The sequence below is a fragment of the Saimiri boliviensis genome, chromosome 11, assembly GCF_048565385.1.
Source record: "Saimiri boliviensis isolate mSaiBol1 chromosome 11, mSaiBol1.pri, whole genome shotgun sequence".
Lineage (NCBI taxonomy): Eukaryota > Metazoa > Chordata > Mammalia > Primates > Cebidae > Saimiri > Saimiri boliviensis.
In genome coordinates this window covers 65,064,005-65,077,771 of record NC_133459.1, presented here as the reverse complement: position 1 = coordinate 65,077,771, position 13,767 = coordinate 65,064,005, and the positions used below count along the sequence as shown (strand labels likewise).

The window sequence follows — 13,767 nt, the reverse complement described above, 5'->3', positions numbered from 1 at the left end:
GGCTTCTTGAATTCAGTGGTTCTACAGGGAGCCTTCTGATTTCTCTCTTTCTCCAGATTGTGGCAGGCCAGTTCGGCAGAGGTCTGGGAGGCATGTTTAGAGATCCAGTCTGTTCCTTTCCCACTTACACCGTTAGGCAAGCATTGAAGTCCTTGTTGAATTAGTTTTTGCTTAAAATAGATACCAGCGGTTTCTACTTTCTGCCCTGAACCCCAATACACAGGACTGCTGTCCTCTCCTCCTACAGGAAACACAAGTGCTAAGAAGTCTGTGACCCCTTGACCCAGAGGAGCCCCCCCTGGGTTGAGAGAATAGAAGGCATCATACCAGACTGCTGGTGGGAGCACTGCCTGGAGCTTGGTTACGCCTCCGTCGATGGGGACCAGGAACTGCACATTGTTGAGGGCCACGGCGGTCGTCATTGCATCTGTGTTGTATTTGTAATCTATGCGCAGGTCAGTGCTTGCAGGCTCACATCGCCAATTCACTGCCAGGTTCAGAGGCGTGGACTGAATACCCTGGGCAGACACCTTGCCAAATGACAGGAAAGAGAATATTTAAGGTTCGATCAATAATCTGAAACAAAACCAGAAGCTGTGATTTTCGCCCACAGGGATATTCTTAGACGTCAAAATGTCATAATGTTTTTTATGCCGCTCACAAGCAACCATGAGTGAGAGGCACCATGAAGGGTGCTGTGAGACAGAGCTGGGTACTTCAGGTAAACCGTTACAGACTGAAAACACGAATGCAGCTACGAGAGTCTCCGTAGCACTTTGGAGTTTCCAATACCCTTCACGTCAGTTAAGGAGGTGGGATAGCAGGCCGGCCAGGAGCTAAGGCCGAGAAGCTAGACAGTTGTAGGTGTCGGTTCTGATTCTGCCATTCCGCTTACAAGCTAAGTGATCTTGGACAAGTTCCTAAACCTCTCTGAGCTTCTGTTCTTTCCTCATCTGCTAAGTGGGCATTATAACAATAATATTTACCCACAGGGTTGTCAGGAAGATTGAAGGAGATGTTTTTTGGTGAAACACGCGGCAGGACGCCTGGCACACACTAAGGAATGACATTTTGGTTAAGTGTTACCTTTAATATTCTTACCATATTTGCTCTTCAACAACAAACCAATGAGCTAGACTAGCGTAGATTATTATTACTCCTTTTTTTACACCTGGTTTCAAGTCCTTACTGCGGCAAATCCCAAAGGGATTTACTTCCTTTACTTCCTTTGGGATTCCGCTAGCTGAAAGTGCTACAGTGCTAGAACCTACTGTCAATACTAATTAGAATCAAATGTGAGCTTGACTTAAAAAAAAAAAACAAAAACCCACCAGGTTTGAAGAAAAAACAAACATTTATCTAAAGGCAATAATATTGATGTGAATTCTGGGTCCACAGTGAAAATTTTACAGTGTTACAATTTCTCGATTTTTCACTATCGTGGAAAATAAGTCTCCAAGAGAGTCACCTCTCACACGTACATGTACATTGCAGGGATGAGATGAGTGTTATCTATGCCCTTGGATTTTTATTCATGGAGTATGATGAGCTTTTCTGATTTTGAAGGATATAAACAGCTGTTTAGGAAATGCTTGTGCATATGGTCGCCACGGAGAAGGGTCCTGAAGGCAGGTTGAACTTTCAAGGCAGGAGTGGTCGTGGCAGAAACAAGACCCAAAATGAATTCTTTTATAACATGAAAGATATGGCTTTTGATGACAATTTAAACTAGTTAACCATTATAGTTTTTAAACTTTAAATATTATTGGCAGCATAATGCTTTCTGCAGACAAACATTTATTTAAAAATCTATTAACTACAGCGGATCAAAAGCAGAGCAATCTCCCTCCCCAACCCCATTTTCTGGACTCTGTCCTCAGTGACAGTTCTCAACCTGATTATAGTTCCTCTACCTGGGGAGGTGCTTTTTGGGTATATGAAAATGTGTTTTTGATTGTTCCAATTTCTGGGGGGGATGCTACGGGGCCAGAAACTAAACATGCTGCAGTTTAAGGGCAATTCCACAAAATGCTGGTTGCGCTTCTCCATCCAATTCTTTGCATTGTTGAAAAACGACAACGAAAAGACAGGTAAGCAACAGCAAAGGAATTCTTCAGAGCACATGTTAAAATAAAACAGCAAGTCTAGGACTGTTTACGTTTCATAAAGTACTTTGAAATATATTAGGCTGTTAGCTTCTAATAGCAACCTATAAAATAGGTAGATGTCATTTTTACCCTTAGATGAGGAAACTGAGGTTCCAGGATATAAAGCAGCCAAGGTCAGTGGCCAGTAGAAAGCTGACTTAATTCTAGAATTCAGTATCTTGCTTACACTTTATTTATTTATTTAAAAAAAAAAATAGAGATAGAGTCTCCCTATGTTGCCGAAGCTGGTCTCAAAGTCCTGGACTCAAGTGATCCTCCTGCCTCAGCCTACCAAAGTACTGAGATTACAGGTATAATCCTAGACCTTGCCTACATTTTAATACTTTAGTTTACACACAGCTCATACTGCAATAGGTGAATTCTATCTACTTTCTAGATTTACTTAACAACAAACAGAGAAATAAAAAAAAAACTCCACCCGATTTTAAAATTTCAAACAAACATTTTATCTGAAGTGAAAATGTACACGCAGTGTATATAATTAGAGTCCACGAAGGTGAAGAACTGCCATCCTATTTCTATACTTTGGGGATACAAACCATGCATGAAATTTGCCTTCTGCCTTGGAATTTAACTTTTCATTCAGAGGAAAAAATCACATTTACAGTTTTCCTTTCTTATTTCCTTTCATTTCTCACTAAGCATATTTAAATATTTTGGGAAAAAGATAAATAAAATGTGTTTTCTATTATATTTTAATTTATAAGTGATGAATTTATGCCATATTATATATTAGTATTATCTGTAATGTTCAAAGAGTAGATACTATTCTCACAATAAAAAATTATAATCTTTTGCATTTTTGGAAAATGTACCATTATATAGATATTTTACTTAAAATGGTATCCTTACAACATTTTAAAGAAATGTTTTTCAAAGCATAGGATGCATAAAATCTCTTGAGGAACTTGTATAAAGTACAGATACCTGGGTTGCATTCTAAGCCAATAAAATAAAATATATGTATATTTAATATATATATATCTGCTAGACCCTAACGCCACATATATATGTATATATGTATATATGTATATATGTACACACATACATAAATATATATAAATAATATATTATCTTTAAATAATTTAAATATTAATTTATAATAATATAATATACATTATAACACATAATATATTGTATATTATATAATATTTATTTATAACATACAATATAATACCTAATGTAATTACATTATATAATTATATATAGTATAACATACTTATATATCATATATAGTATAACATAATTATATATAGTATGTTATACTATATATAATTATATAATGTAATCATATAACCTGTTATTAATATTTATTATAGTTAACTATAGATATACATATATATTTCTTTCTAGCATCAATTCAGAACCAGCATTTAATTACAAGTTCCTCGGTGATTGAGAAATACAGCCAAGTTTGAGATATCCTGATTTTTATTAACGTATTAGTTTCTTCATTTTAAGAAAAATAATCTGAACATATTTAATAAAAAATTATAATGCATTAAAAATAAGGTAAATGTAATAATCCAGGCACAGAAAGACCCATACCACACGATCTCACTCTCATATGAAATATTTAAAAGTTGATCTTGGCTGGGCACAGTGACGCTTTCGGAGGCCAGGAGTTCGAGGCCAGCCTGGCCAACATGGTGAAAGCCTGTCTCTACTGAAAATACAAAAATTAGCCAGGTATGGTGATGCATGCCTGTAATCCCAGCTAAATGGGAGGCTGAGGCAGGAGAATTGCTTGAACCTGGGTGGTGGAGATTGCTATAAGGCAAGATTGTGCCACTGCACTCCAGCTTGGGCAACAGAGTGAGACTTTGTCTCAAAAAACTAAGTAAGCCGGGCGCGGTGGCTCACGCCTGTAATCCTAGCACTCTGGGAGGCTGAGGTGGGTGGATCACCTGAGGTTAGGAGTTCAAGACCAGCCTGGCCATCATGGTGAAACTCCGTCTTAAAAAAAAAAAAAAAAAACTAACTAAATAAAATAAAATAAAAATAAAAGTTGATCTTACAGAATTAGAGTAGAATGGCAGTTACCAGAGGCTGAGGTGGTGGCAGTGGTGGGGGTGGGGGTTTGTTTGGGGAGATGTTGGTCAAAGGACACAAAATTTCAGTTAGATGGGAGGAACAAATTCCAGAAATCAATTGTGTAATATGGTGACTACAGTTAATAATCATATACTGCTTTCTTAAAGAACGCTAAAGAGAGTGAATGTAAAGTGTTCTCATTACAAAAATAACTATGTGAAGTAATGCGTATGTTAATTAGTTGAATTTAGTCATTCTACAATGTACATATATTCAAAATATCATGTTGTACCTAATACAGACATATAATTGTACCTGTCAATTAAAAAAAAAGTGTAACAGAATCTAGGCAGTTGGTGGGTGTGGTGGCTCATGCCTGTAATCCCAGCACTTTGGGAGGTCGAGGTGGGCAGATAACCTGAGGCCAGGCGTTCCAGACCAGCATAGCTAACATGGTGAAACCCCATCTCTAATAAAAATACAAAAAACTAGCTGGGCATGGTGGTGCACACCTGTAATCCTAGCTACTCAGGAGGCTGAGGCAGGAGAATCGCTTGAACATGGGAGGCAGACATTACAGTGAGCTGAGATTGTGCCACTGCACTGCAGCCTGGGGGACAGGGTGAGACTCCATCTCAAAAAAACCCCCAAAAATATAGGCAGTCAAGTGGCTGGGAATCAATGAGAGACTCAGGCGCTACCGGGTCCGGGTAGGAATTAGGATTATTTACTGTATCAACAATAATTTGAGGTAAAGGCAATCCCAGATATTAAAATAAAGTTTGCATATATTGTACTATATCTATCAAATATTATTTTATTATTGAACTTTTAAAAATGTTAGATTTTATTAGAATTCTTTCATAGGACTATCTTACTAGAAAAACAAAAGCAGATTGTTTACACTGAATCATTTAAAATAAGAGGTTTTAGTATAGTAATGTTCTTAACAAAATTATAATTGTCTGGTTTATCAGTATAAACTTATAATCTTCATTGGTATAATGTTCTGCAACTTCATTTTTTTGTAGCACATTTCTCTAATTTTGTGATAAAAAAATTTACTTGTAAGCTTAAACTAATAAGAATATGTATGAATATTTTTTGTCAGTAGTCCCCAAATTGTCTTTTGAAGTTTCCATTAAAAAAATGAATTAAAGCTTTTAAATAATGTTAAAGAAGTGTTACTTTAGTTGCTTTTATTCAATAGTAGGTACTTTAGAAAACAATAGTAGGTACTTTAGAAAACAAATATGTCATGTGAAAGAAATCCGTACCATGTAAATAGGCTTACCTGATATTTGAGCATGTCAACGTTATAATATGTAGCCTGGGGTTTTTGTTCAGACACTTTCTTGAGGTGAGTCATCAAATTTGGCATGTTTACCCAGAATTCCTTGGTATTGGCATCATTTTGTGTATTATCACTGTTCATTTGGGAAGAAAAATGATTGAGTAGCATCTTATAACAAATCAAAACCCTACAAGAAGCAGCTTGGCAAACTGTCGTCTGATATCTAGAGTCATCTTTTGACTATTTGTAGAGATTATTATGAGTCTATTAACAGTAGTGTGGTTTTCATGCAAATACAGTTCTGAATGCTATTGTGATGGTAGATTAATCCACAGGGAGGAGCTATTGTCTTGCTATCAATCTCAGTGAGTGTCTAGTAATATTCACTAAACACAATGATGACGGGGAGCTTTAAAGAGTGAATTATTTGTTAACTCAAACTTCATAGTCCTTTCTACAGCACCAGTTTTGTCTAAATTAGTCACTTAATGCAATTAAGGAACTGAATACATTTATTTTCTTTTGAATTACTTTGAGTAGTAGTGCCTCAGAAATTATCCAGTGAAATATTTGGCCAAATGTAAACATGATCTTTATCACCAACTAAGCAGAAAAGAGTGATACTAAAATTCCCAGTCTACCTTTTCAGCATACATAATAGTTCATCCATGAGTATCTAAATCATCAAAGATTTCCCTTCACTTACAAGATGATCCTGGAGTTTAAATGATAGTAATAATGGTATTATAACACAGAAGAAAAGTGCAGTCTTTACAAGCTAAGGGGTTTTATATCCCTCTGAGAGTCTTAGCTTTGCTCAGAGGCCTGAATACAGACCACTTACCAAATCAATCTTGCAAATGCTCATCTCAATGATAAAAAAGAATAGGCAAGAGAATACAAATATCTGACTTACTTCCCATATAATGAGGAAGCTGAGGCCCCAAGTGATTCAGTTACTTGTCACACAACACATTTGCTGACACTTCACTTTCAGAATATCCTATATAGTACAATAGCATATAATAGGTGCTTAAAAAATTATGCTAGGCATTATAAACTATTTCATTAAAATCTACCCTGCAAAGGGAGAATTATTGTCTTTGTTTTTAAAGATGAGCAAACTTGTTATAAAAAGAGAAAATTAGGGGTTGAGACGGGAGAAGGCTGATACAGTGAAAACATGAAAAAAGCAGGTCAAAAGTAAGTTGCTATGATTCAGCTTCCAGAAGTCACATAAATCAAGAAAGTTGAGTTAAAAAAAACACCAGGGCCTTAAAACTGTCACTGGTCTGTTAGGAAAGGGTGCCCAAGTCTCAGTGTGACCAGTGTGGTTTTGTTGTCTCTGGATAGAAGGTTATTGAGGACAAGGTAAAGCTCTTTGACTCTGGGAATGGAAAAAGGGGGTGGAAAATATACCTGGTGCTTAAGACTTTGCCCCTGGTCAGCTGAGCTGGGGATGCTGATAAGGGCTGTCCGAGTTTTTTAGATTGAAAAGCATCTAAGCTACCCAAGTTTCCAGAGCTGTTGCTGCACAAGCAGACAGGAGATAAGAGTAACAGAGGGTCGGTGAAATTAAGTGACTTGCTTAAGGTCATGCAGCGAATAAGAAACAGAGCTTGATCCCAGCCCATGCTGGTTGTACAGGTCACACTTTCCCACTACGCCAAAACAGAGGTTCCGAATTAATATCCAGCAACATGTCATTACTGTATACTAAGTAGATTTGAATAATTGGGAAACCCTCAATTATATAATACTATTTTACAGAAGTGCATTTGCTGAGTTTAATAACAAAATAGGCTGCCATAGGTTGTGGTAATTTCTTAGAGAACCTGCTTTAATAAATATTCAAGAATGCTTTGCTAATCAAATGCTTACACAGAGATGAAATTCTTAAATGCTCAAGAAGCCTTGAGCATTCTTCGGTGTCATACTGGAGTTGACAATTGTTCCCAAATATTTTTGTAACAAGCAAACTTTTTTTCATAAGAAAAAAGCAGATGTAAACTTCAATGTGGCTCCTGTCATAAGGATTGCAAACCTAAATGTTTCCAGGGGCCACGGTGACATATGAAGTCTTCTTCAGTAAACATCAAGGAAACGATTGGATTGGTTGATGATAGACACTAAAGGCTCATACTGCAATCTAGAATAATGTGTGGTCAACAATGCCTTTTGAAAACTGGGGATGGCTGTGGTGGTCATGGCAGTGGGTTGCACTGCATAACTAAAGAGGCTATAGATGACTAAATGGTCACTCATCACAGCCCTGTTACAGGGATCAAGTATTTAGAGTTCTTAAGATCCAAATTAATGGGAAGTATTTTATTTCTGTTTTTTTTTTTTTTTTTACTTTTGCAAATAATAATTCAAGGGTCTATATAATATTTTGTTAAAACCATTTTGAGTGATTTTGATTCTATTTATTAGACCAATATGTTAATATATGTATATAACTCTTGCACATATGCCTAAGAACTTGGCAACGTAACTGCCTAAAAATGCAACAAAAGCTGTAACTATCACACCAGTCAGATTTACAAACAAACTGGCAAGATATTCGCACATAATTCCTAATTTCAGATGGAGAAACCTTGAAAATTAAACTGGCTGAACGTGCACAACCTAAACACAAAGAGAAGCTGAATCAATAATTTGAATTAAGAGACTTGTTCCATTCCCTCACGGCTTGCACAGTCTTGTGGGCAAGATGGATGAATGAAGAAACACAAATAGGTATGTCATTATTAACTGTAGTAAGTGCTACAAAGGAAAAGAACAGGTACCTTTTGAGAGAATAACAAGGCGGTGCAAAAGTAATTGCAGTTTTTGCCATTTAAACGTAATGGTAAAGGCTGGGCATGGTGGCTCAAGCCTGTAATCCCAGCACTTTGGGAGGCCGAGGCGGGTGGATCATCTAAGATCAGGAGTTAGAGACGATCCTGGCCAACATGGTGAAACCTTGTCTCTACCTGGGCACGGTGACAGGCACCTGTAATCCCAGCTACTTGGAGGGCTGAGGCAGGAGAATCACTTGGGTGACAGAGTGAGACTCTTTCTCAGAAAAAAAAAAAAAAAAAAAAAAAAAGTAATGGTAGAAACCACAATTACTTTTTAATTTTTTTATTGTACTTTTTATTATTATTATTGTACTTTTAAAATTAAGTTCTGGGGTATGTGTGCAGATCTTGCAGGATTGTTGCATAGGTACACACATGCCATGGTGGCCCTGTCACCTACATCAGGTGTTTCTCCCAGTGTTATCCCTCTCCAACCTCCCCACTCCGCCTCTGCTGTCCCTCCTCTAGCCCCCCACCCCACAGCAGACCCCAGTGTATGATGTTCCCCTCCCTGTGCCCATGTGTTCTCATTGTTCAACACCTGCCTATGAGTGAGAACATGTGGTGTTTGGAAACCACAATTACTTTTGCACCAAGCTAATAGTTTGGGGCTGGTCAGTGGAGATATGGGGAGGAGAACGGGATAGTCCGAGAGGCAGAGTAGAGCTGAGACTAAAGGATGCGTTGGAGTCAGGTGAAGAAAGTTGAAATAGTATTCCAGGCAAAACAAGTGCTACCAAGCCCTGTTGTGAGAAAGGACTCAGCCTGTTTCTGAGATTGGCAGGTCTTGCTGGAGCTAAAAGGATTCTGAGGCAGGATGGTGGGAGATGAGAACAGAGAAGTAGACAAGGTCAACCACTCAGGGCTCCACGTTTAGATTCTGGGACAGATGTAATGTGAAGCCACCAGGGAGTTACGAACAACGATGACCTGCTTTACTTATAAAAGACCACCTGGCTGTTAAAACGTATTGGAGAGGGCAAGATTGGATTCAGGAGAGAAGGAGAAAACGATTGCAATGGTACAGGGAAAAAGCCGTGGTCACTTAGACAAGGGGGATTGCAGTAAAGAAAAAGGTGACCACTTAGAGGTTTGTAGATGAACATCAGGACTTGATGGAGAAACTGTCAAGAAGACTCCTTTCTGCTCATTCACTGCAAACAATTAACTTGTATAATTGATCGTTTTCACAGCATGCATGCATGTGGGTTTGTGTTACTGTGCCTGTGCATATGCATAATAAAGACATCAAATTCAGGTTTAATAGTTAATACAATTTCATTGTAATGGCTGTTATTTTGATGGAACCTTACATGTATGACATAAAGGAAACTTATGCAAATATGTTTACATAAATGTAATTTTTCACATTTTCTAACTATTAAATACACACATACACACACAATTGATTTAAAAAGAGGGCCAGGCACAGTGGCTTATGGCTGTAATTCCAGCACTTTGTGAGGCTAAGGTGGGCAGATCACCTGAGGTCAGGAGTTTGAGACCAGCCTTGCCAACATGGTGAAACCCATCTCTACTAAAAATACAAAAATTAGCCAGGCGTGGTGGCAGGCACCTGTAATCCCAGCTACTTGGGAGGCTCAGGCAGGAGAATCACTTGAATCTGGAAGGTGGAAGTTGCAGTAAGCTGAGATGGTGCCACTGCACTCTAGCCTACGCAATAGAACAAGACTCCATCTCAAAGTAAATAAATAAATAAAATAAAATAAAATAAAAATAAAAAGATGCTCATACAATGAAAGGAATTCATTCTTGTTATTTGGCTAATTTCCCACCATCGTCATCCACTGCCTGTTGATAATAAGTGAAGCAGACAATGAATAAACTGTTGCCGATACAGATTTTCTTACTCTGATTCTCTCTAACCACTTGAGATAGTCGGCCATTAAAATACATATATGCGTATGCAGTTACACATACACACACAATCACCTGCAATGAATTTTGGTAGCTGGTAAAAGTTCTGGGTCTGAATCTATAAATATATCTGAGTGGTGGTAATTTCATTCCAGTGCGACTATCTTGATAAGATATATCCCTCATCTAAGTACAAAGTACTAAGACACCTATATCTCTGAAAAATTTATGCAAAATCATATTTACCAGCAGAGAAGTTGGGGGTTTGGCAGGACATGTTCTAACCTGCTGAAATTTATCACCCGAAAAGTCAGAGCAGCTGGGGATGGGTTGTTGGCAAAGTGTCTGGTGATGCCAGCAGGAAAGGACAACACCATTTCTCCAGTAATCTTAACGATACATCTGGCATATCAAAAGAGAGGAAAAAGAGAGAAAACCCATGTCAATACTCTGAATCAAAACCACTGTGAAAAAAAATGTATGAGGCAATGTTAAACAGCAGAATAGACGAAATAGCTTTTACAATTCCATTAAAAATACTTTAACTTCTATTTTAGTTCAGGAGTACACGGGCGGGTTTGTTATTTAAGCAAACGTGATTTGGGGGTTTGGTGTACAGATGATTTTGTCACCTGGGTACCAAGCGCAGTATCTGATAGGTTTTTTCTTTCCTGAACCTTTCTTTTCTTCCATCCTCCTCCCTCAAGTAGGCCCAGTTTCTGTTGTTCCCCTCTTTCTGTCCACGTGTTCTCATTATTCAGCCCCTACTTATAAGTGAGAACATGTGGTGTGGTGTTTGTTTCTCTGTTTCTGTGTTGGTTTGTGAAGGATAATGACCTCCAGTTCCATCCATGTTCCTGCAAGAACAAGATCTCATTCTTTTTAATGGCTGCCTAGTATTCCATGGTGTCTGTGTAACACATTTTCTTTATCTGGTCTACCACTGATGGGCATTTAGGTTGATTCTGTGTCTTAGCTATTGCAAATAGTACTTCAATGAACACGCCAGTGCATGTGTCTTGATGATAGAATGATTTATATATTTTTAGGAATATAACCAGTAATGGGATCTCTGGGTCAAAGGGTAGTTCTGCTTTCAGCTCTTTGAGGAATCACCAAACTACTTTCTACAATGGTTGAATTAATTTACACTCCCACTAGCAGTGTATCATTTCTAACTTACCTGAGAACTCAATGGTTAACACTTATTTTAAAAAGTGACTATTTTGTTTTATGTGTTTCAAAATGTAAGAAGAAAAGCATAGCTTTTCTCTTTCTGTAGAAGTCTATAGATTCACCTCATGCATTGAACTCTAGTGGTTCCCCTTCACTTTGATTCCTGAATTTTTGGCAGCATATTTGAAGATATTAAATTATGTAATGTTATCACATTGTTTCCCAGGGATTGTCTTAGTTCTTCAAGTAACGTGAGTAATGCCTTTAGCATGTTCTTTTACGTACTCATGAGGTAAAGTTTTTGCCTTGCACTTAACTAGTGCTTCATTCCATTAATTGGTCTATTTGGTCAAATTGTAAAATCAGTCACATGAGTTAACACAATGGGATGATAGTGTGGAAGAGAAAATAATTCTTTTTTTTTTTTTAAAAGAAGACTTTATGAAGATATAATTGATATATAATAAACTGTACTTATTTACAGTATAAAATTCCATGAGATTATATGATGTAAAATCATCATACAATTAAGAAGAGTGAATATTTCCATCATCCTTAAAAGTTTTCTCATGCTTTCTTCGTAATGCCTTTTTGTAAGCTTTCCCGCTATTTCCTTTCCCTGTCCCTAGGCAAGAGTTAATATGCGTCTGGTCACTATACCTTTGTTTGCAACTTCTAGTATTTTATATAACAGAACTGTAAGATGTGTGCTTTTTTGATTCTTTCGTTCCACATAATTATTTTGAGATTTGTCCATGTAGTTGTCTGCACCAATAGTTCATTTCTTTTTGTGGCTGTGTAGTGTATGGATATTCCACATTTAAAAAACATTTATTCACCTACTAAAGAACATTTGGGTTCTTTCCAGTTTTTGCCTATTACAAATAAAGGTGCAATGAATACATGTGTACAGGTATTTCTATGAATATACTCTGTCATTTCTTTTGGTAAGTACACAGGAGGGTACTTACTTAAGTCATTAGCTCACGCAATAGGTGTAGGCTTTCAAAGAAACTGCATGTTTTCTAAAGTGAAAAACACAGCTGTGCATGAGGGTTTTAGTTCTCCCATATCTCACCAACACTTGGTAGAATTGATCTTTTTAATCTTAGCCATTCTAATAGGTGAGTAGTGGTATCTTCCTGTTGTTTTAATTTGCATTTCCCTAATGGCTAAGAATCGTAAGCATCTTTTATATGCTTATCATCAGTTATCTTCTTTGGCAAAGTGACTGCTTAAACTGTCTGCCAAGTTTTAAAATAGAGTTGTTTGTTCTCTCTTTGAATGTTAAGGTTTCTTTATATATTCTGGGCATGTCATTTATCAGATATATAATTTGCAGCCCAGTCGGTGGCTTGTTTTGTTTTTTCTTTCTCTTAAAATCACGTTTGAAGAGCAGAAGGTTTTTTTTCATTATCGTACTTTAAGTTCTGGGGTACATGTGTAGATTGTGCAGGATTTTTACACATGCCATTGTGGTTTGCTGCATCCATCCCCCTGTCACCTACATTAGGTACTTCTCCTAATGCTATCCCTCTCCAATCCCCCACCCCCTGCTATCTCTCTCCTAGTTCCCCCAACCCCCAACAGGCCCCAGTGTGTGATGCTCCCCTCCCTGCGTCCATGCGTTCTCATTGTTCAACACCCACTTATGAGTGAGAACATGCAGTGTTTGGTTTTCTGTTCTTGTGTCAGTTTGCTGAGAATGATGGTTTCCAGTTTCATCCATGTCCCTGCAAAGGACATGAACTCATCCTTTTTTATGGTTGCATAGTATTCCATGGTGTATATATGCCACATTTTCTTTATCCAGTCTATTGTTGATGGGCATTTGGGTTCGTTGCTAGTCTTTGCTATTGTGAACAGTGCTGCAATGATCATACATGCGCATGTGTCTTTATAATAGAAAAATGGGATCTAATTAAACTTAAGAGCTTCTGCACAGCAAAAGAAACAATCATTAGAGTAAATCAGCAATCAACAGAATAGGAAAAAATAGTTGCAATCTACCTATCTGACAAAGGGCTAACCTCAAAAATCTACAAAGAACTAAAACAAATTTACAAGAAAAAAGTAAACAACCCCAATAAAAAGTGGGCAAAGGATATGAAGAGACACTTTTCAAAAGAAGACATTTATGTGGCCAACAAACATATGAAAAAATGCTCATCATCACCGGTCATTAGAGAAATGCTAATCAAAACCACATTGAGATACCATCTCACGCCAGTTAGAATGACGATCATTAAAAAATCTGGAGACAACAGATGCTGGAGAGGATGTGGAGAAATAGGAATGCTTGTACACTATTGGTGAGAGTGTAAATTAGTTCAACCATTGTGGAAGACAGTGTGGTGATTCCTCAAGGAGCTAG

The 13,767-nt window shown here is 37.4% G+C and overlaps 1 protein-coding gene across 19 annotated transcripts in view; it reads right to left on the bottom strand.

The window, feature by feature from the left end:
- The window catches only part of SGIP1 (SH3GL interacting endocytic adaptor 1), a 219,875-nt gene that overhangs the window by 4,779 nt on the left and 201,329 nt on the right, over positions 1-13,767 (bottom strand). For all 19 annotated transcript variants that reach the window (XM_074380980.1, XM_074380981.1, XM_074380975.1 and 16 more), the window contains 3 exons: positions 10,464-10,619; positions 5,497-5,629; positions 328-530 (listed from right to left, as the gene is read on the bottom strand). In XM_074380980.1, coding sequence (XP_074237081.1) covers positions 328-530; positions 5,497-5,629; positions 10,464-10,619 — 492 coding nt within the window. The remainder of the gene's footprint in view (positions 1-327; positions 531-5,496; positions 5,630-10,463; positions 10,620-13,767) is intronic.